The sequence below is a fragment of the Dipodomys merriami genome, unplaced genomic scaffold (genome assembly GCF_024711535.1).
Source record: "Dipodomys merriami isolate MVZ:Mamm:240054 unplaced genomic scaffold, mDipMer1.0.p SCAF_45, whole genome shotgun sequence".
Classification (NCBI taxonomy): domain Eukaryota; kingdom Metazoa; phylum Chordata; class Mammalia; order Rodentia; family Heteromyidae; genus Dipodomys; species Dipodomys merriami.
In genome coordinates, this window is record NW_027206013.1 from 6,641,688 (window position 1) to 6,661,421 (window position 19,734).

At 50.6% G+C, this 19,734-nt stretch overlaps 1 protein-coding gene across 2 annotated transcripts; it reads right to left on the reverse strand.

Moving 5' to 3' along the window:
- Positions 1-743: 743 nt before the first annotated feature.
- Positions 744-19,304, reverse strand: LOC138808376 (SEC14-like protein 4). Of its 2 annotated transcripts, none has more exons than XM_069994540.1 (12): positions 19,020-19,304; positions 13,404-13,479; positions 10,570-10,613; positions 10,004-10,063; positions 9,700-9,843; positions 8,263-8,358; positions 7,758-7,818; positions 6,094-6,177; positions 5,626-5,732; positions 5,409-5,548; positions 4,936-5,105; positions 744-3,893 (listed from the first exon to the last, which is right to left on the reverse strand). In XM_069994540.1, the coding sequence occupies exons 1-12, from the start codon at positions 19,071-19,073 to the stop codon at positions 3,754-3,756; spliced, it is 1,176 nt and encodes a 391-aa protein (XP_069850641.1). In that variant the 5' UTR covers positions 19,074-19,304; the 3' UTR covers positions 744-3,753. The 2 variants fall into 2 exon arrangements, with proteins under 2 accessions (XP_069850641.1, XP_069850640.1); XM_069994539.1 differs by having other exon boundaries at positions 9,655-9,843; positions 19,020-19,303.
- Positions 19,305-19,734: the final 430 nt, after the last annotated feature.

Here is a 19,734-nt window from a genome sequence, read left to right on the forward strand (position 1 = left end):
AGGGGACCATGGTGACAATCGCCACAAAAACAAACCACCATAGTAGACAGAGCTGCTTGCTGGGTCCACCCTCCTTCTAGGACATTACGAAGCCATGCTAAAGGGTCACCCCAGGGCCCCAACGTCCGGCACATTCCTGTTCACCCAGATTTCCATTTCCAATCTCTCTCTCTCTTTGTTTCAATGCTGGTACTGAGGCTTGAACCAGAGCCTGGGCGCTGTACTTTAGCTCTTTTTGTTCAAGGTTTGTTGCTCTACCACTTGAATCACAACTCCACTTTTGGCTTTTTTTTTTGCCAGTTCTGGTACTTGAACTCGGGCCTGGGCGCTGTCTCTGAGCTTCTTTTGCTCAAGGCTAGTGCTCTACCACTTGAGCCTCAGCACCACTTCCAGCTTTTTCTGAGTAATTTATTGCAGGTAGGTGTCTCATGGACTTTCCTGACCAGGCTGGCTTTGAACTGTGATTCTCAGCTCTCAGCCTCCTGAGTAGCTAGGATTACAGGTGTGAGCCACTGATGCCCGGCTACTTTTGACTTATTTTTGATGGTTAATTGGAGATAAATGTTTCACAGACTTTCCTGACCAGGCTGGCTTTAAAGCGTGATCCTCAGCTCTCAACCTTCTCGGTAGCCAGGATTTCCAACCTTTCTGACGAATGGTTTGGATGGGCTCCTGACAAAGTTTTGTTGATTTCCCCCTTGACAAATCAGTAGAATCCATTTTATCATTACACCACAGCACAATTTCATTAATAATCTTTTAATACATGTACAGTCATGCATACGTACAGTCATGAATAGCAAACAGTAAGGAGTCAATTGATAACCTGGCCTTTCCTCAGGACCAAATACCCTGCAGTTACCCAGTCCCTATTCCTCAGCCTGGATGGCTTCCCCCCAACCTGGACCCCCATATCCTTCAGTGGAGTTTTCTTAGGCAAAACTCACTTTACTCTCCCTGTCCAAATCAGGTTTCCTCACTGGATGTTCCCCCAGAATTCAGTTCCTGGCCACACAAGCAACACATGTAACATCACCACTGGCTAATTAATGGGTCATCAGAATCATTTCTGCCTCTCTCCCCAGGAGCAGTCTTGGGTCAGCTCAATAGCTCTGGTATTCCAGGTCTGCAATGCTGGTACTAGTTAGAAACTCAAATGAACAATGAAGACTTAGATGGGTAGATAAAGAAACAAACTTTGGGTAAGTCAGCAGGACCCCCTTTCTGGGTATCTTCTGTTTTGTTTGTTTTGCTGGCACTGGGGTTTGAACTCAGGGTCTCATGCTTGCTTGGATGGCTTGCTTGCTTGCTTGGCTGGCACTCTACCATCTGAGCCATGCCTTCAACCTAGCTTTTGGCTGGTTATTTTGCAGTTAGACTCTCTCAAACTTTTCTGCTTGGGCCAACTTTGAATCACTGTCTTCTAGATCTCAGCCTCCTGTCACCTAAGCTTTTTTTGGGGGGGGGTCATTTTTGTAAGACATTGACAGTGTACATTTGGACAGGATGGTTGAGGATCCATGGCATGCTCTGCTGGGTTCTCAATCTGTCCCTGCTCACCTTGCCAGAGAGAAGATTCTGTGGTCACTTCCACAAAATAGCCACCTCGGTGATCATTGCTTAAATATGCAGTATGCTATGGCAGCTCTAGAATTCAGAGCTGGTTGGCACATGGCTACTTGGTGACAGGAAAGTCCTGTGATGGGGCCTCAGGAAAGCCTTGTGCATGGGGTAGAGTGGTTTGCTATCAGGCTGTGTTGATGGAGGAAATTGGCTGTGGGTGGTCAGAAGGTCAAGGTCAATTTCAAGTCCAGTAACCTCTAGTTTTTAGGCAATAACATGTAAAGCCTACACTGAAACTTTTTATTTTGGTTGTGGGGCTTGAACTCGGGGTCTGGGTGCTGTTCCTGAGCTCTTTTTGCTCAAGGCTAGTGCTCTACCACTTTGAACCACAGAGCCACTTCTGGTTTTCTGATGCTTAATTGGATATGAGTCTCACAGGCTTTCCTGGCTGAGCTGGCTTTGAACTGCAATCCTTAGAATTCAGCCTCCTGAGTAGCTAGATTACAGATGCCCGGCCACTGAAATATTTTGATTCCGGGTCATGACAAGAGATGAGCTTAGTAAATTTGGCACAGGATCCTCCCAAGTGCCACTAGCCACACCCCCAAGGCTGCTGAGGATTGTCCAAAAGCAGCCCTGGAAAACCTGGGCTCCTCAAGTGATGGAAATGCCTGCCCCATCTCAGATTCAGGGGCAGCCCCTGGACTGGGGGATGTCCCCCGACTCCTGCCTGACAGACAGCCCCAAGCCATCAGAGCCAGCGCAGCCAGATTTGTTTTTTTCTTGCCAATCTCCTTCTACACCCCTACCACAGCCAGCTCTGAGGGTCACCTGAGTCTGGTTTTGTTAAGACAGTGGAATTCCTGTGCAGACTAACCATGAAGGGACTTGGAGACAGTTCTCCAAACGATGTCTGCTTCCAAGCGTCATCATGTTCTTCCCTTAAAAAAATATATATGCGGGGGACTGGGAAGGTGGCTCAGTGGTAAAGTGCTTGCCTTGCATGCATGAGACCCTGGGTTCGATTCCTCAGCACCACATAAGCAAAAAGAAAAAAGCCGGAAGTGGCGCTGTGGCTCAAGTGGTAGAGCGCTAGCCTTGAGCTGAAGAGCTGAGGGACAGCGCCCAGGCCCAGAGTTCAGGCCCCACCACCAACCAAATATATATATATTTGGAAGTTCCTGTTAATGTGCGGTTGGGGGGAACCAGGGCATGAAGGGGAGGAGTCAGATTTCCTGCTCATGAAGCCCCTGGCCAGAAGCCCCTGCTGAACTGGCTTCTGGGAGGGGCCGGGTGAGACACATGACCTCTGAGCTGGAGATGAAGGCCCCAGGTGATGGCTTCATTGCATCCACATCAGCGTCACACCCAGGCATCATCTGCTCAGTTAAGTGCAATCCAACCTGCCGCTGGTCATGGTTCTGCACCCAGAGCTGTGGGACAACCAGCCTTCAAGAGGCCACGTGCAGAAGCCCTGGCCAACCAGCTCTGGGGTGACCTGGGCAAAAGGTGTTGGCAGCTGGCTTTCCACTGTCCCATTAGTGAGACACAAAGAGAAAGGAAATATGGGTGATTCTCCAAGAAGCACCCAGGACAGCACCTTCCCCAACGGCAAGATCATTGGATGGAAGACTCAGCCTTTACCCAATCATCTTTGAGGGTGGGCGTGGCTTCCCTCCTGGTATCCAAAGGTTATCAAAGGTGGGAGAACACGATTGGCTGCCTATGGGGGGGGGGAGCGTCCATCCCTGGTGACTTCCTGGAGTAAACAGGGTCCCCTGCTCTTCTCAGACTCCTGGAGAGCCTGAGGTTTGTGCACTGCCACCTCATCAACCCTGGGACACCAGGCACGAATGAACCTTGGGATGGTGGACATTGTCAGGAAGACACCAAGGCCTTTCTGCAGGCAGGACCCTTCCTCAGTGGACTCAAACTTGTCCTCAATCTCCTTCTGTAGGAACCAGGGGTGAGGCGCTTGTGCCAATCTTCAGGTTGGCCTAGATATCATTCATCCCCCGTTCCTGCTTGGCCACTGTGCCAGATATACCCTGGAGCAGGCTGAGATGGAGATGCAGGGTAGGTGGCTGGCTGTGGTCACCTTTAAGCATGCTCCCGGCCTGAGAGGAGAGGGGAGGGGAAGGGAGGGGAGGGAAGGGGCTGGAGGGGGCAGACATGGAGCAGTTAGGGTATTCACTGGACTGGGGATGGTCCCGCGGCCTGGAGACCCTGCAGCTTCTCCTCACAGGACTTGTCGGGGAGCAGCACTTCCACAGTGTAGCTGACCTTCTTGGAGTGCATCAGGCTGTAGGTGTTGTCGAAGCGCAGGACATCTGTTAGGGATGAACCAGGGATCAGGTGGAGCCAGTCCTGCACAAGTTCACACCTGGGGCCCTTGAGAATCGCCTGTCCAGGGCTGACCTGAGCACCAGCAGCAGCTGAGAACCCCAAGTCCACTGTCGGCTCTGCTGCCCTCTTGGAGGCGCTGTGGACAACCTAAAGCCAGCGTGTGGAGTGACTCTATACCTCAGCGTGTCACAGCTCCCCGATCCTCAGAGCCCTTCCCCATAATGGAAGGTACTGGGCTTTGGTATCTCCCCTGCTCCAAAGATCCAGTAGGAAAGGCTTGGTCCCCAGGGTAGTGCTATTAGAAGGTGCTGGAACCTTTAGCAGGTGGGCCCTTGAAGAGCATCCTTAGGCCACGGGGTGGGGAGGAGTCATGCCCATGAAGGGGACTGTGGAACTCTGACCCCCGTTCTCTTTCCTCTCGCTTTGCTAGAGGCCCCCAAACCACCAGGTCAATCCATCATAGATTGGAGCTTCCAGAACTTGTGAGCCCCCAAATGAACCTTCCTGCTTTCTCAGTTAATCCTCTCAGGTATTTTGCTATAGTACTGGGAGGCTGACCAGGACAGTGGGCCTAGCTGCTTCTGGTAATACTACCTGGACTGTCTCTGGCTAGGGAGGCCCTGGGAGGCCAAGGCCACACAGCTGCTGGAAGCCTGGTCTTGGGGTGGTGGCTTCATACTAACTCCACAGCTGCTCACTCACCTGTCATTTAGCATGAAGAACCTGGTGTGGAGGTTTCCCAGGAGCTGATTGATTCCCATAGCCTGGGCTCTGAACCCTGCTTTTCCTTCCACAACATATCTCTGTCTTTGTATCCGCATGCAGGAGTCATTCATAACCCTAAGATCCTAACGCCAACACCCTTGGAGACCAGGGACTGTCCCCCACACCGCCACAACCTCCCCGAGAGCTAGGATTGAAGGTCACCCAGAGAGCCTGGGCTGCAAGACATGATCAGCTTTTTCTCTCCGGTCACCAAAGCAAAGAGAAAACCCAACATCACTCCAGAAAAATCACAGCTCTTACAGACGCCGGCTTTGAGGCAGGTGAGGCTCCCGTCCTCGGGCACCATGTGGGCATTGTAGCGCTGGCTGGCCAGCACCTCCGTCATCTCTGCAGCCTTCTGCCGGCCCCCCATCTTGGTCTTCAGGAAAACCCCAAAGCCAATGTCGCCACCATCTGATGAAAACTGCCACCTGCAGTGGACAGAGCTCCACTGACCACCTGCTCGGGTTCTGCTGTCCCCCCCCCCCCCGTGTGTGTGTGTGTGTGTGTGTGTGTGTGTGTGTGTGTGTGTGTGTGTGTGTGTGTGTGTGTGTGTGTGTGCGTGCTCAAGGCTAGCGTTCCACCACTTTGAGCCACAGCGCCACTTCTGGTTTTCTGGTGGTTCCTTGGAGATAGGAGTCTCATGGACTTTCCTGCCCAGGCTGGCTTTGAACCGTGATCCTCAGATCTCAGCCTCCTGAGTAGCTAGGATGACAGGCAGCGGCCATCCCTACCTGAGCACACAGCCTGGGAACAGGATCTCGTGTTCCACGTGCTGTGAGGACGCTCGGCCCACAGATGCCACGTGCTCATACTGCATCTTCACTTGTTTGCACACGTAGTACTTCTGGGGAACATCACCCCCATAATTGATCTGCACGAGAGACAAGTGAGCAAGCACAGGGCCACCGCTGTTCCTCCCTTCCCAGACACCCCCCTGACACCTTGTACCTTGCTCAGACATTTGGGGTTGCCGTCAGGATCAGTCATGGTCCCCCCAAACTCCACCGGAAGCTGGTCGGGGCTGATAAAGTTGTGCAACTCCCGCTTCCAGTTGTCTGCAATGGGAGCAAAAGGGGGACTCAGGGAGGAGAAAGGGGGGTCTCTGAAGGACTCGGGGAGGCTCCTGGGAGGGGAGGAGGCTCTGGGCCAGGGAGGCAGGGCGCTCAGGGAGACTGACAGAGAGGAGGTGGATCTCTAGGGTTTGGGGGAGACTGGGCAAAGAGGGAACAGGTCCCAGGGGGGGAATTTGATGGCCCCAATGATCTACAGCTTGCTTGCCTTGCTGTCAGCCCAGAGTCTGGGCCAAGGCAGGATCAGGGAGTGAAGAGGGAGACTGGGGCAAAAATGGGGCATGCAACCTACTTCCTCCCACGCAGATGCCAAGATGAGCCTGGCCCACGAGGGCACAACACTCACCTCCCAGAATCACAATCTTCTTCTGGGTCACCTCGCCCATGAATGACTTGACCAAGTTGAAAGCCACTGGGAAAAGCCTGGGGGCTGAGACCCATGAAAGTCCCTTGGGAGGCTGGACCAGAGACCACCCAGGTCAATAAAGCTGCAGCCCAGGGTCTGTGCTTGAGGGATGCTGGATGAGGGTCTGGATTCTGTCATTCCCTGCTGTGTGACTTTTAGCTAGTGACTCACCCTCTCTGAGTCTTCGTAATGTTAGGGGTGAAATGTCAAATGAGGGGTGAAATCATGCTGGTGGCACAGCACCCAGCCCTCAGGAAACCCTTTGTAAGGTGTGGATACAAGGTGGCTCTAAGGTCAATGATGGCGACTCCAAAATAAAACCTCTTCCTTTCCACACTCAAGATTTTCCCAGGTAGCCCTGAAATATCTTGGGGTATAATCAAATGGGGAGTTCACTTTAGAACCCCTGTCCCATGCTGAATTTTGGCCCTCTCCACAGAGTGGCTGATTTAACATGTGTCTCATAGGGCAAAAGGTCCTCATGTCCCCATTTCACACAGTGAAGAAACAGGCTCAGTGGATGCAATAGGCTTGCTCAGAGTCACAGAGCTTGTGAGAGTTAAACCCAGATCATATGATTCAGGGCCATAGGAGACAGGTGTATTTGCTAGTCAATATGGCACATGAATCTTCTTTTTTTTTTTTTTTGGTCCGGTCGTGGGGCCTGAACTCTGGGCCTGGGCGCTGTCCCTCAGCTCTTCAGCTCAAGGCTAGCGCTCTACCACTTGAGCTACAGCGCCACTTCTGGCTTTTTTCTTTTTGCTTATGTGGTGCTGAGGAATCGAACCCAGAGCCTCAGGCATGCAAGGCAAGCGCTCTACCACTGAGCCACCTTCCCAGCCTGGCACATGGATCTTCTGTTACCAAGAAAATAACAGCAAATATTGGCAGTCCTGGGGCTTGAACTCTGGGCTTGGGTGCGATCCCTGAGCTCCTTTTTGCTCAAGGCTAGTGCTCTACCACTTTGAGGCACAGTGTCCTTCTAGCTTTTTCTGTGATTAATTGGAGATAAGACAAGGACTTTCCTGCCTTGCCTAGCTTCCAACAGTGATCTTCAGATCTCAGCCTCCTGAGTAGCTAAGATTGGAGGCATGAGCCACTGGCACCTGGTTAGAATTTTGAATATTATAAAGGACAAAAATAAAAAACACAAAAATCAAACAAGTCACCAGTTTTCCACAAAAGGATGATTTGAGAAACCATGAAACCCTCTGTGTGTGTGTGTGTGTGTGTGTGTGTGTGTGTGCGCGCGCGCACACGCGCGCGCACATGCGTGTATTTATGCCAGTACTAGGACTTGACCTCAGGGCCTGGGTGCTGTCTCTGAGCTTGTTTTGTTCATGACTAGTGTTCTACCACTTGAGCCATAACTCTACCTCCAGCTTTTTGATGATTAATTGGAGATAAGAGTCTCACAGACTCTGCTGCCCAGGTTGGCTTTGAACCATGATCCTCAGATCTCAGCCTTCCGAGTAACAAGGATTCAAGGATTATAGCCACGAGCCGTCACTGGTGCTTGGTAAAACTATCAGCTCTTAAGGTACTGTCTCCCCTCACCCTGTCCCCCACTTTCCCTCCTCAGATCAAGTCAATCATGGGCTCACCTCGAATCACAATTAATTTCTTCACTGTCTCAGGATAATTTGCTTCTAGGATGGCAAAAAACTGTGAATGGAGAATGGGTCTGGTCATGCCTGTGATCCCCAGATTTCTGTGGCCTTTCCCAAGAGCATTTGCCTGCTCCTCAGTGTCATATTATTTTTTTTTAGTCAGTCCTGGGCCTTGAACTCAGAGCGTAGGCACTAGCCCTGAGCTTCTTTTGCTTAAGGCTAGCACTCTACCACTTGAGCCATACTCTACCACTAATTCACATTCCCAGTTCTTATCTTATCATTTTTGAGCCTCTTTCTCCTTGGGCCAGCATCACTGGCTGGTCCCTGGGGCCCCTGGAGGTCATCTTTGTTTCTCCATGTATGGGAAGCTGCATGGGCCATGGCTCCCTATTGGCCTAGGGCCCATTGACATTTCTGCCTATAGCCTACTCCCTGCCTACTCCCCGCCTACTCCCCGCCTACTCCCCGCCTACTCCCCGCCTACTCCCCACCTCACCTGCTGGTAGACCTCCACAGCTGGCTTCCACAAGTGTCTTAGGCTCAGTCCCTCCATGTCAAACACCATCACAAATGTCTCGATCTTCCTGCCCAGCTACATGGAACAGAGCAGGAGCATTTGTCAGAGTGTGGCTGGAGAGGCTGGAGTTCCTCTCTCCACCCCCTTTGTCACCAGCAATCCTGGCAGCCCAACACAAAGGAGACCATTTAGGGTTTAAGGGGACACTGCACACCAAGGTCCTGAGCCCTAGATGTGTCTGTAGGTTCCTGGGATGCCATCACGGTTAGCTGACACTGTTCTCTGGAATCAGTTAACAACATAATTAATACAAGACTCTCCAGAGAGGGGCTGGGAAGGTGGCTCAGTGGTAGAGCGCTTGCCTTGCATGCATGAGGCCCTGGGTTCGATTCCTCAGCACCACATAAGCAAACAGAAAAAAGCCGGAAGTGGCGCTGTGGCTCAAGTGGTAGAGTGCTAGCCTTGAGCTGAAGAGCTGAGGGACAGCACCCAGGCCCAGAGTTCAGGCCCCATGACTGGACCCCCCCCAAAAAAAAAGACTCTCCAGAGACTTTACGTACAATAGTACAAAGTCAGTTCCAAGACTCTTCACAGACACCTTCAAATAAAGATACTGCAGTGTTGGCATATAACTTACAAAGATCCTTCTGTATACCTTAGATAATTGCTAGAAGATTTATAATAGCTCACACAATGTGCATGCTATCTAAGTGATGGTTATGCTATATTCCCCACGAAATAATAACAAGAAAAAAATCTGTACATATTTAGTAGAAATCCATTTTTCTTCTCAAATACACACACACACACACACACACACACACACACACACACACACATTCTTTCCTCATACTGGAGTTTAAACTCAAGATCTCTTCCTTGGCTTGCTGGTTCTGCTGGTGTGCTACCACTTGAACCCAGCCCCTAGTTCAGCTGTTTGCTGGTTATTTTAGAAAAGTCTCTATGGATTTTTCTGTTCAGGCTAGCTTCAAACCACCACGATCCTCAGATCTCAGCCTCCTAAGTAGCTGGTAAGGGCCTATTTTATAGCCAGCATTTATGACAGGAGTCCCGTGGAGTCAGCCAATAGCCATTTCATGCTGTCATGGCACAAGATGTCCACCAGAGAGTGTGCGTCTAGCATCATAAAACCAAGGCCAGCACCCCCGGTGTTAGGTTGACTCACTAAGGATCCACCTGCAGCTCAGAGAAACAGAGATAGAGGGAGAAACCCATGTTCTACCATGAGTCCTGAGTGCCCAGAGCTGGGAGGAGGCTGGGAAACAGGATGCGACTCCTCCCTGGTCCTGGGGACAGTCTCCTCTGGATGGACCCGGCACCTGGTGGGTGCCCCCTCCCCCAGCGGCTCACCCTCTGGCTCTGCAGGTCGCACTGGTGCAGGAGCAGCTCACAGACCTTGATGCGTTTCCGGATCAGCTCCTGCTTGGAGGCTGACAGGAGGAGACCCTTGGGGTCCATGGTCCCAATGATATCAAACCACACAGGGCAGCCTTCGTGGTCATAGCCACACAGTCCACCTGAGTCATACAGCTGGACCACCTGGACACACAGGTCAGGGTTGGATTCAAGCAGGCCCACCACACTGCATCCCCTCGACGCCCTCTCCCCTCCCCCCCCGCCAACAAGTGTCTGGACATGGAGAGCAGAGGAACCCAGAAAGGGGTGTTTGATGGCATGGGGGAGATGGCTTGGGGCTCACCTCTGAGGGCTGCCACGTGAGAATATGGTCCAGGTCCTGCTGCTTCCGGAATCTCACATGCTGCAGAAGTGACAGGAGATGAAGAGTCTGCCTGCCCCCAAAGGCCCCCAAGGACATCTGGGGACAGCAGGTCAGTCCCTCTGTCCCAGGACCACCAAAACCCCCTCCGAGCATCCCCTCAGCCCTGGGCAAGGGGGGAGGAGAGTTTAAAGGAGAAGGAAGCCAGGCACTGGTGGTTCATGCCTATAATGCTAGCTACTCAGGAGGCTGAGATCGGAGGATCACGATTTGAAGCCAGCCCAAGCTGGTTCCTATCTCCAATCAACTACTCAGGAAAAGCCGGATGTGGCACTGTGGCTCAAGTGGTAGAGCACTAACCTTGACCAAAAGGAGCTCAGGGACAGCACCCAGGCCGTGAGTTCAAGCTCCAGGATGGGGACAAAAATAAATAAATAAATAACAAAGGAGAAGGAGCCTGGCGTGATGCAGAGAGGAAGAGGAAGGAAGAAGAAGTATGATATCTGGAGTATGACCCAGGGAGGCAGGGCGTGGCTGCAGGGGCTCACCTTGCGGAGCATGTCCTCAGACTTTTGCAGGTCAAAGTTCCGAGCTGCAAGCAAATGAGGAAAGAAGAGGCCAGGCCTGGAGGGCAATTCTTCTCTAAGGGTTTGTGGGGACAGGGTCGGGGTACCCCCTGCCTTTTCATCACACCCCAGCAATACATGGGAGGGTTTGGACGTTCTTTTGAGGGGGGGGCCTGGGGGTTTGAACTCAGGAACTAGGAACTGTCCCTGAGCTTTGTTGCTCAAGGCTAGCACTCTACCACTTGAGCCATAGCTCCACTTCTGGCTTTCTTGGTAGTTAACTGGAGATAAGAGTCTTGTGGGAGGTTGGAGCTGGGAAGGTGGCTCAGTGGTAGAGTGCTTGCCTTGCATGCTTGAGGCCCTGGGTTCAATTCCTCAGCACCACATAAGCAGAAAAAGCTGGAAGTGGCGCTGTGGCTCAGGTGGTAGAGTGTTAGCCTTGAGCTGAAGAGCTGAGGGACAGCGCCCAGGCCCAGAGTTCAGGCCCCAACCAACCAAAAAAAAAAAAAAAAAAAAGAGTCTCATGGACTTTCCTGCCTGGCTTTGAACTGTAATCCTCAGACCTCAGCCTCCTGAGTAGCTAGGATTACAGGTGTCAGCCACCTGTGCCTGGTTTAATAGTACTGATTTTTGTGTCTGGTCATATTGATGAATGTTCTCATTAGTCCTATATGTTTTTCCTGTTGATCCTGCTGATTTTTTAGGTACAATAACAAATTTGTCAGCAACAAGTTTTTTTTGTTTGTTTGTTTGTTTTTTTGTCGGTCATGGGCCTTGAACTCTGAGCCTGAGCACTCCCTCAGCTCTTCAGCTCAAGGCTAGCGCTCTACCACTTGAGCTACAGCGCCACTTCCTGTTTTCTGGTGGTTTATTGGACATAAGAGTTTCACAGACTTCCCTGCCCGGCTGGCTTTGAATCGAGATCCTCAGATTTCAGCCTCCTGAGTAGCTAGGATTACAGTCGTGAGCCACCGGCGCCTGGCCAGCAATACGTTTTAATTCCTTCTCATCCTTATGCTGCTGATTATCGTTTCCTTTCTTATACCATTGGCAAGAGTCTCTAGTTCCAGATTTAACTAACAATATCAGCTGATGTCATTTTTTTCCTTGTTCCTAAAAGAATAAAGTAAGATGTGAATAATAGAGACATCTGGGAACTTTCTATACTGTGGTTGTAATTTTCTGAAGATTTAAAACTATTCTAAAAATAAAATTGATGAAGATGATAACTTTTTCAAAGTATCAGATGGAACAAAATGTCTATTTAAAAAAAGGGGGGGGGGGAGAAAGGCCAGCCCCTGGGCCTCCTTCCTGCAGGCCTGGTACACACCTCTGACCTCAAATTGAGTCATAGCACCTAAAGGTAGGAGCCAGTACTGGTGGCTCATGCCTGTAATCCTAGCTACTTAGGAGCCTAAGGTCTGAGGATCTTGGTTTGAAGCTAGCCCAGGCAGAAAAGTCCATAAGACATTTTTTTGCCAGTCCTGGTGCTTGAACTCAGGACCTGGGCACTATCCCTGAGATTCTTTTGCTCAAGGCTAGCACTCTACCACTTGAGCCACAGCACCACTTCTGGCTTATTCTATTAATGTGGTACTGAGGAATCGAACCCAGGGCTTCATGCATGCTAGACAAGCACTCTCCATGAAGCCATATTCCCAGCCCCTGCTAGACTCTTATCTCCAATTAACCACCAGAAAACCAGAATGGCACTGTAGTTCAAAGTGGCAGTGCTCAAACTTTGAGCAAGCATGCTCAGGCCCTGAGTCCAACCAAGCCCTACAACTGACACACACAAAAAGGACACTAACAACTTGTTTACCAGCACATTGCTGCATGCCACAGAGCTGGGATCAAGTTCCAAGCTTTCCCTATTGAACATCCGTGTGTGTGTGTGTGTGTGTGTGTGTGTGTGTGTGTGTGTGTGTGTGTGTGTGTGTGTGTGTGTACTGGTCATGGGGATTGAACTTAGGGCCTGGGAACTATCCCTGAGCTTGTGTGCTCAAGAAAATAGTACTCTATCACTTGAGCCACAGTTCTACTTCCAGTCTGTGAGATAAGAGTCCCACAGACTTTCCTGTCTGGGCTGGCTTTGAATTGTGATTCTCAGATCTCAGACCCTAGGTTTACAGTCATAAGCCACCGGTGCTTGGCTCATTTTAAGCCTCATACTGTGTGACTATTTGCTGAACTGCTCCCTGACATTTCTCATCTTAACTGAAAAAATAAATCCCATAAGATGGGACACGTTTAAATATTTTGTTTTGTTTTTAACCCCTAAGCCCTAGTATTGTTTCTGTTATTATTAAACTTTGGTTAAACTGCTACTGTAATTCTTTAATGAAATTCCTTCTCTACTTTTCTTTAGATCCACCCAAGCGTTTGCTGGGCATCTTCTTTGTATTGTTGTCATGGAGATTTGTTGTCATGGCAATGGTTGCTAGGCCTCTTCAGAACCCACTTGGGGAGGGTGTGCTCGATTTGTGTCTGGGTATGAAATAGCTCTGTCCATGGGGAACTGAGACTAACAAAGGCAAGCTCAGAAGAGACTGTCCAGTGAAGGTCAAGTTCAAGGTCAGGCTCAAAGTCAGTCTAGGCACCTCTTAAGGATATCCCACGCATTGTCTCTAGAGTGATTCTGATGGTGAGAGATAAACAAGACACTGAGACTTCAGGACTTTGTGCTGTGCTAGTGGCTAGATTGGAACCCAGAGCAGGTGAAACCAGAGTCTGACTTTCTTATCACTCAGGAACTCTGTCCCCAAGCCCCGCACTGTTCACTTCCCTCTCAGCCTCCCCAAGCCCTGCGGTCTCACCTCTGAGCCAACACAGGAGGAAGTAGTCATCGGCCTTGGGGAGGGCAGGCAGGATGTCCTGGAGGTCTTCCCGGAACTGAGGAAGGCACAAGAGGAGCAGATGAGACAGCCCCCCCTTGCCCCCCCTCCTGCCCCCCCTGGGCCACCCCCTCCCGACCCCTCCCCACCCCCAGTGCAGTCAGGCCACTGACTGAGGCCACCCGTCCTGAGCCACTGTCACCTCTGGAAACGGGATGCCCAGCCCACCCCTGGAGGAAGAGAGGGTTCCAGCCCCAAGACTTATCTGCCACCCTGAGCTGGAGAACCCCGGGTGATTGCTGGGTGTGGAAGCAAGCTAGTACCCCTCTCCAGACTCAGTTTCCTCTTCTGAGGAATGGGGGGGGTAATGATAAACTTGTGCCAGTCAAAGGAATCTGGGCGGGTAAAGCCCTTAGCAACTGGTCCAGCGCCCAACAGGTACTAGATTCATGGGGCCCACCAGACTGGAAACTCTGGGGACAAAGTCAAAGGCAAGGGACTGACAGAGGCTGTGGGAGGCAGCTAGCACGCTGGGGGAGACTTTGGAGCAGATTTTAGAGAAGCTCCTGGGAGTTTAGGGCTGAGGTGGAAGCTCAAAACCTCATGGCCACAGGGCTGTATTAGGATGCACCTGAAAATAGAATTCATGGCTTTTAAATAGATCTAAGTTAGGGCTGGGAAGGTGGCTCAGTGGTAGAGCGCTTGTCTTGCATGCCTGAGGCCCTGGGTTCGATTCCTCAGCACCATATAAGCAAAAAGAAAAGAGCTGGAGGTGGTGCTGTGGCTCAAGTGGTAGAGCGCTAGCCTTGAGCTGAAGAGCTGAGGGACAGCGCCCACGCCCAGAGTTCAGGCCCCATGACTGGACCCAAAAAACAACAACAACAACAAAAAAAAAAATAGATCTAAGTTAAAGCCAGCAGCAGCAGCCTTGAGATCCATCTGTCAAACTGTCTTTAGCTGTATGGAGACTATTTAGAATAACAATGTATTTATGTCCAGATGCATGCAGTGATTCACACCTCTAGTCAGTGACTTGGGGGGGGGGGGCGGAATGGAGTTTAGAACAATCATAACTGGAGGTCAGCCTTGACAAAAAGTTCCTGAGACCAAACTAGGTACTGATAGTTCATGTCTGTGATCCTAGCTACTCAGGAGTCTACAATCTGGAAAGTCAAAGTTCAAAGCCAGCCCAGGCAGAAAAAACCACACAACCCCCATCTCCAAAATAACCAGCAAAAAGCCAGGCTGGCATTATTCACAATAGCTAAGAAATAGAAACAGCCCAGGTGCCCCACTATAGATGAGGGGATCCAAAAATATGAGGCACCAAAACACAGTGGAATTATATGCAGCCAGTAGAATAAAATAATGCCATTTGCAGGGAAATGAATGGAACTAGAACAGATCGTGTTAAGTGAGATAAGCCAAGTTCAGAGAGACAAACAGCGCATATTTGCTCTGATATATGGAAATTAGATCTAAAATGAACTAGGATATGACAAATGATACAGGAAAGGTGCAATGCCTAAGTGCCTTTTCACATTTATATACAATAATATACACACTGAAATGAATTCCAACAAATGGAAACAAGAGAATTCTTCAGCCCCCCCTCTCCCTCCCTGCTTTTTTTGTTTTTAATTGGTCATGGGGTTTGAACTGTGGGCCTGGTTGCTGTCCCTGAGCTCTTCAGCTCAAGGTGAGTGCTCTACCGCATGAGCCACAGCACCACTTCTGGTTTTCTGGTGGTTAATTAGATATAGGAATCTCACGGCGGGGCTGGGAAGATGGCTCAGTGGTAGAGCGCTTGCCTTGCATGCATGAGGACCTGGGTTCGATTCCTCAGCACCACATAAGCAAACAGAAAAAAGCCGGAAGTGGCGCTGTGGCTCAAGTGGTAGAGTGCTAGCCTTGAGCTGAAGAGCTGAGGGACAGCGCCCAGGCCCAGAGTTCAGACCCCACGACCGGACCCAAAAAAAAATCTCACAGACCTTCTTTGCCAGGGCTGACTTTGAACCATGATCTCAGATCTCAGCCTCCTGCGTAGCTAGGATTACAGGTGTGAGCCACTGGCGCCTGGTTTCTTTTTTTTTTTTTTTTTAAGTTTTTAGTTTTGATGGTTCTGTCTTCTTTATCTTATGTATGGTATATTCATGTGTATATCTTGGAGGGTGGAGGAGGGCACAAAATCAGAGGAAAAAGATTGAAAAAGTGCAGCAGTGGAACTCACTGGACATTGATGAAAGTGAGCTGTACAACTCCTGGGAAGAGGCAGGAAGGAGGGACTGGGAGAGAATGAGGGAACAGATGACACTGTATGAAAGGAAATGTACTCATTGCCTGACTGGTGTCATTGTAATCCCTGTATAACTGCAATAAATTAATTTTTTAAAAGCCAGGCTGGAATTATGGCTCAAATGGCAGAGTACCAGCTGAGTAAGCAAGCCTCACTAACACATGGCCTCTGAGCTCAAGCTCTAGTCCACACACACACACACACACACACACACACACATACACACACACACACACACACACACACACACACACACACACACACACACACACACACACACACACACACACACCAGTTCTCAAGACCTGTTAAAATAAAACAACAAAAAGGCCAGGTGCTGATGGCTCACACCTGTAATCCTAGCTACTCAAGAGGCTGAGATCTGGGAATCAAGATTCAAAACTAGCCTGGACAGGAAAATTCTTAAAACTCAAGCTCAAATAAACTACTCAGAAAAAGCCAGAAGTGAAGCTGTGGTTCAAGTGGTAGAGCACTAGCCTTGAGCAAAAAAGAGGTTCAGGGACAGAGACCAGGCTCTGAGTTCAAGCCCCAGGACTGCCACAAACAAACAAACAACAACAACAAACCCAGGTATGGTAGTTCACACCTTTATCCAGCTCTGTAGGAAGTGCCACATAGGAGGATGCCAGTCCAGGCTGTTCTGGACATAAATGTGAAACTCTATCTCATACATAACCAATGTGAAAAAGACTAGGGGTATGACTCAAGTGGTAGAACACCTGCCTAGCAAACTCTGCGCTTGTCCTGAGTTCAAACCCCGGACTTCCAAGAAGGAAAAACAATCATGAATTGACTGCATCATTTAAAAGGAATAATGAGCACTTAACGTCAGTATCAACCACACTGCATGACTCTGAATGGGCAATAAAAGCTTCATGGGAAAGGGAGGCTGCTGGGGGTGGGGCAGAGTCTGAGAAAATTGGTTTTTTTTTTGTGGGGGGGGGTGTCCCTGGGACCACGGGAAAGCCACCAAGCAGGTGTGGGACAGGTTCAAAGTCCTTTGATGATGACAGCATCTGGCAGTGTGACTAGATATGGTTCACACCAGGCTTAGGAAGAATCCCTGGGTGTCCAAGGCCTTGAGTAACCTCTCACTCTTCTTTCTCCATTCCCCCTTGCCCCAGTTGAAAAAACAATAAGCCATTCAGGAGACTGAGATCGGAGGATCCAGGCTCAAAGCTAGACTGGGGCAGGAAAGTCTATGAAACTCATCTCCAGTTAAGTACAAAAAGCTGGAAATGGAGCAGTAGCTCAAGTGGTAGAGTGCCAGCCATGAGTGAAGAGGCTGAGGAACAGTGCTCAGGCCCTGAGTTCAAGCACCAGGACTGGCACTAAATAAATAATTTTTTAAAAAAAACTAAGCCCTCATTACTTTTAAATCATAGTAACAAAATGTAAAAATAAACTTTTTTACATTGCTTGAAGCTCTAGCATATAAGGTATCTTCACCGTAATTCACCCCCAAAGACCAGATGTCCAGCCACCCAACCCCTGCCCCACGAGCACAATGCCTAGAACCCTGCTGTGTCCCTCAGTACAGAGGATAGAACTCACTGGGGAACTCTTCTTTACCTGAGGTCCTAGCCTCCTCCTGTAAACCCCTTTCTGTCAAAGGAAGACCCCATTTTTTATTCTGTTGTTGGTTGTGGGGCTTGAACTCAGGGCCGGGGCTCAAGGTGAGTGCTCTACCACTTTGAGCCACAGTGCCACTTCCAGTTTTCTGGTGGTTCATTGGAGATAAGAATTCCATGGAGGGTGCTGGGAATGTGGCTTAGTGGTAGAGTCTAGCATGCATGAAGCCCTGGGTTTGATTCCTCAGCACCACATACACAGAAAAGGCCAGAAGTGGTGCTGTGGCTCAAGTGGTAGAATGCTAGTCTTGAGCAAAAGAATCTCAGGGATAGTGCCTAGGTCCTGAGTTCAAGCCCCAGGACTGGCAAGAAAAAAAAAAAAAGGTCTCACAGACTTTCTTACTCAGGTTGGCTTCAAAGCATCATCCTCAGATCTCAGCCTCCTAAGTAGCTAACAGATGTGAGCCACCAGCCCCCCAGCCAGGGCCCCTCTTTTATTGCCTTTATGGGGGGGTGAGGGGGCTCGTTTCTCCCTGGAGAAGCCTTCCCTAAAGGAGACACCTAAAATAAATTCACCACAAACCTGATGGTTTCTTTTAATGACCACAGTTTGAACTCAGGGCTTTGTGCTTGCTAGGCAACCGCTCTATCATTGAGCAGCACCTCCAGCCTTTTTCTGATCTGGGTACTTGTGGTGGTGTTTTTTGTTAGTTGTGGGGCTTGAACTCTGGGCCTGGGCACTGCCCCTGTGCTCAAGGTGAGCGCTCCACTGCTTGAGCCACGGCGCCACTTCCGGGTTTTCTAGTGGTTTATTGGAGATAAGAGTCTCACAGACTTTCCTGCTTGGGCTGGCTTTAAACCATGATCCTCAGATCTCAGCTTCCTGAGTAGCTAGGATTACAGGCATGAGCCACCGGCACCCGGCTTGATCTGAGTACTTTGGAGACAAGATCTTGCTTCCTGGTTGGATGGGCGCCTAGAACGCCCATCCTCCAGATCTCAGCTTCATGCATAGAGGAGTTGACAGTGTGCCATGTTGCCCAGTTGATTCATTGAGATGGAGTCTTGAGAACTTTTTTTGGGGAGGGGGGGTGAGGGGCACGCCCTGGGATGACCTCAAACCACGATCCTCCCAATTCCAGCCTCTCTGATTACTAAGATTACAGACCTGGGTCTCTGGGCCTGAGGATTCTCCACTACTCTTTCACAGACCCAAGTCTGAGCCAGATTCTGGGGGCAATCTCCCCTTTCCTTGCCTGTGATCATTGTCGCTCTCAGGGGCTGTTTGCAGGACAGCCCTCAAACCAACCCGAAACCCCTCCGTTTCCCTTCTAATCAAAGAGTTAAGCCGAAGGGAATAGGTTTGAGGCCTGGAACACAGAGAGGAAAAAAAAAAAAAAAGAAATCAAACAAAAGAATGGCGCAATCTGGCAGGGCTCTCTGGAATCTGCGGGCGGCCAGGTCCCAGGAGCCAAACAAGGTCCCAGGAGCCACACAAGAGCCCCCCACTAGGGGGGACCCAGGGCCAGAGCTGGGGTGGCGAGCCGACTCTGTCCCCGCACCCCCAGGGAGCGGCCCAGAGAGGGATCTCCCAGGACCTACTGCGCACAGCAGCCGCGGACCTGCGCGCCCGACCCCGTCCCAGCCGAGCCAGCAGCGTGGGGCGCGCGCCCCTCCCCGCCCGGCCACCCCGTCCCCCAGGGCTCTCACCCTGGCCAGCGCCTGCTGCTGCTGCGGGCTCAGGTCCCCGACGCGGCCGCTCATGGTGCCTCGCGAGGTGCCAGCCGCCTCTGTGGACCGACCCGGGGGCCAACGCCTGGTTTTGCCTGGAGAGGTCAGAAGTGGGTCCCGCCCGGCTCTGCCCTGGCCTTGGCTTCCCTTGGTCGTTTTCTGTTTTGTTTTGCCTCCCAGGGATCAAGTGCGCCCCAAAAGCGTCCCAGAGCAGCGGGATCTGGGGCAGCAGGTGGCCTCCGCCCCCCGGGCCCTGAGGGCTCTGACACAGTCCCAGGTGGCAGGCCAAGGCGGATGGGTGAACAGGACCGAAAATGTTTGCTTTCTTTTTCTCTCCTTCCTCCTCCTTCTCTCCCCTCCCCCATCCCCAGTGTGAGTCTGAACACAGAGCTGTCCACTGGCTAGGAAAGTTCTGTCACATTTAGGCCTTTTTGCTTTTGTTATTTTTAGGACTCTAGAGTCCCTCTCTCTATTTTCCCCCAGTAGGCCTGGATCTTGATCCTCCTATTTTCATCTCTCAATTAGCTGGGATCCTAGGTATTGTTCATCACTGGGGTGAGGCTAACTATGGAGATGAGTGAGACTTTACTAACTTTTTCTTGTTTTTGGCCTGGGCAGGTTTGCAAGGATGATGCTTATGGTCTCTACCCTTAGAGTGGCTGGGATTACAGGCATGAGGCACTGTATCCAACGG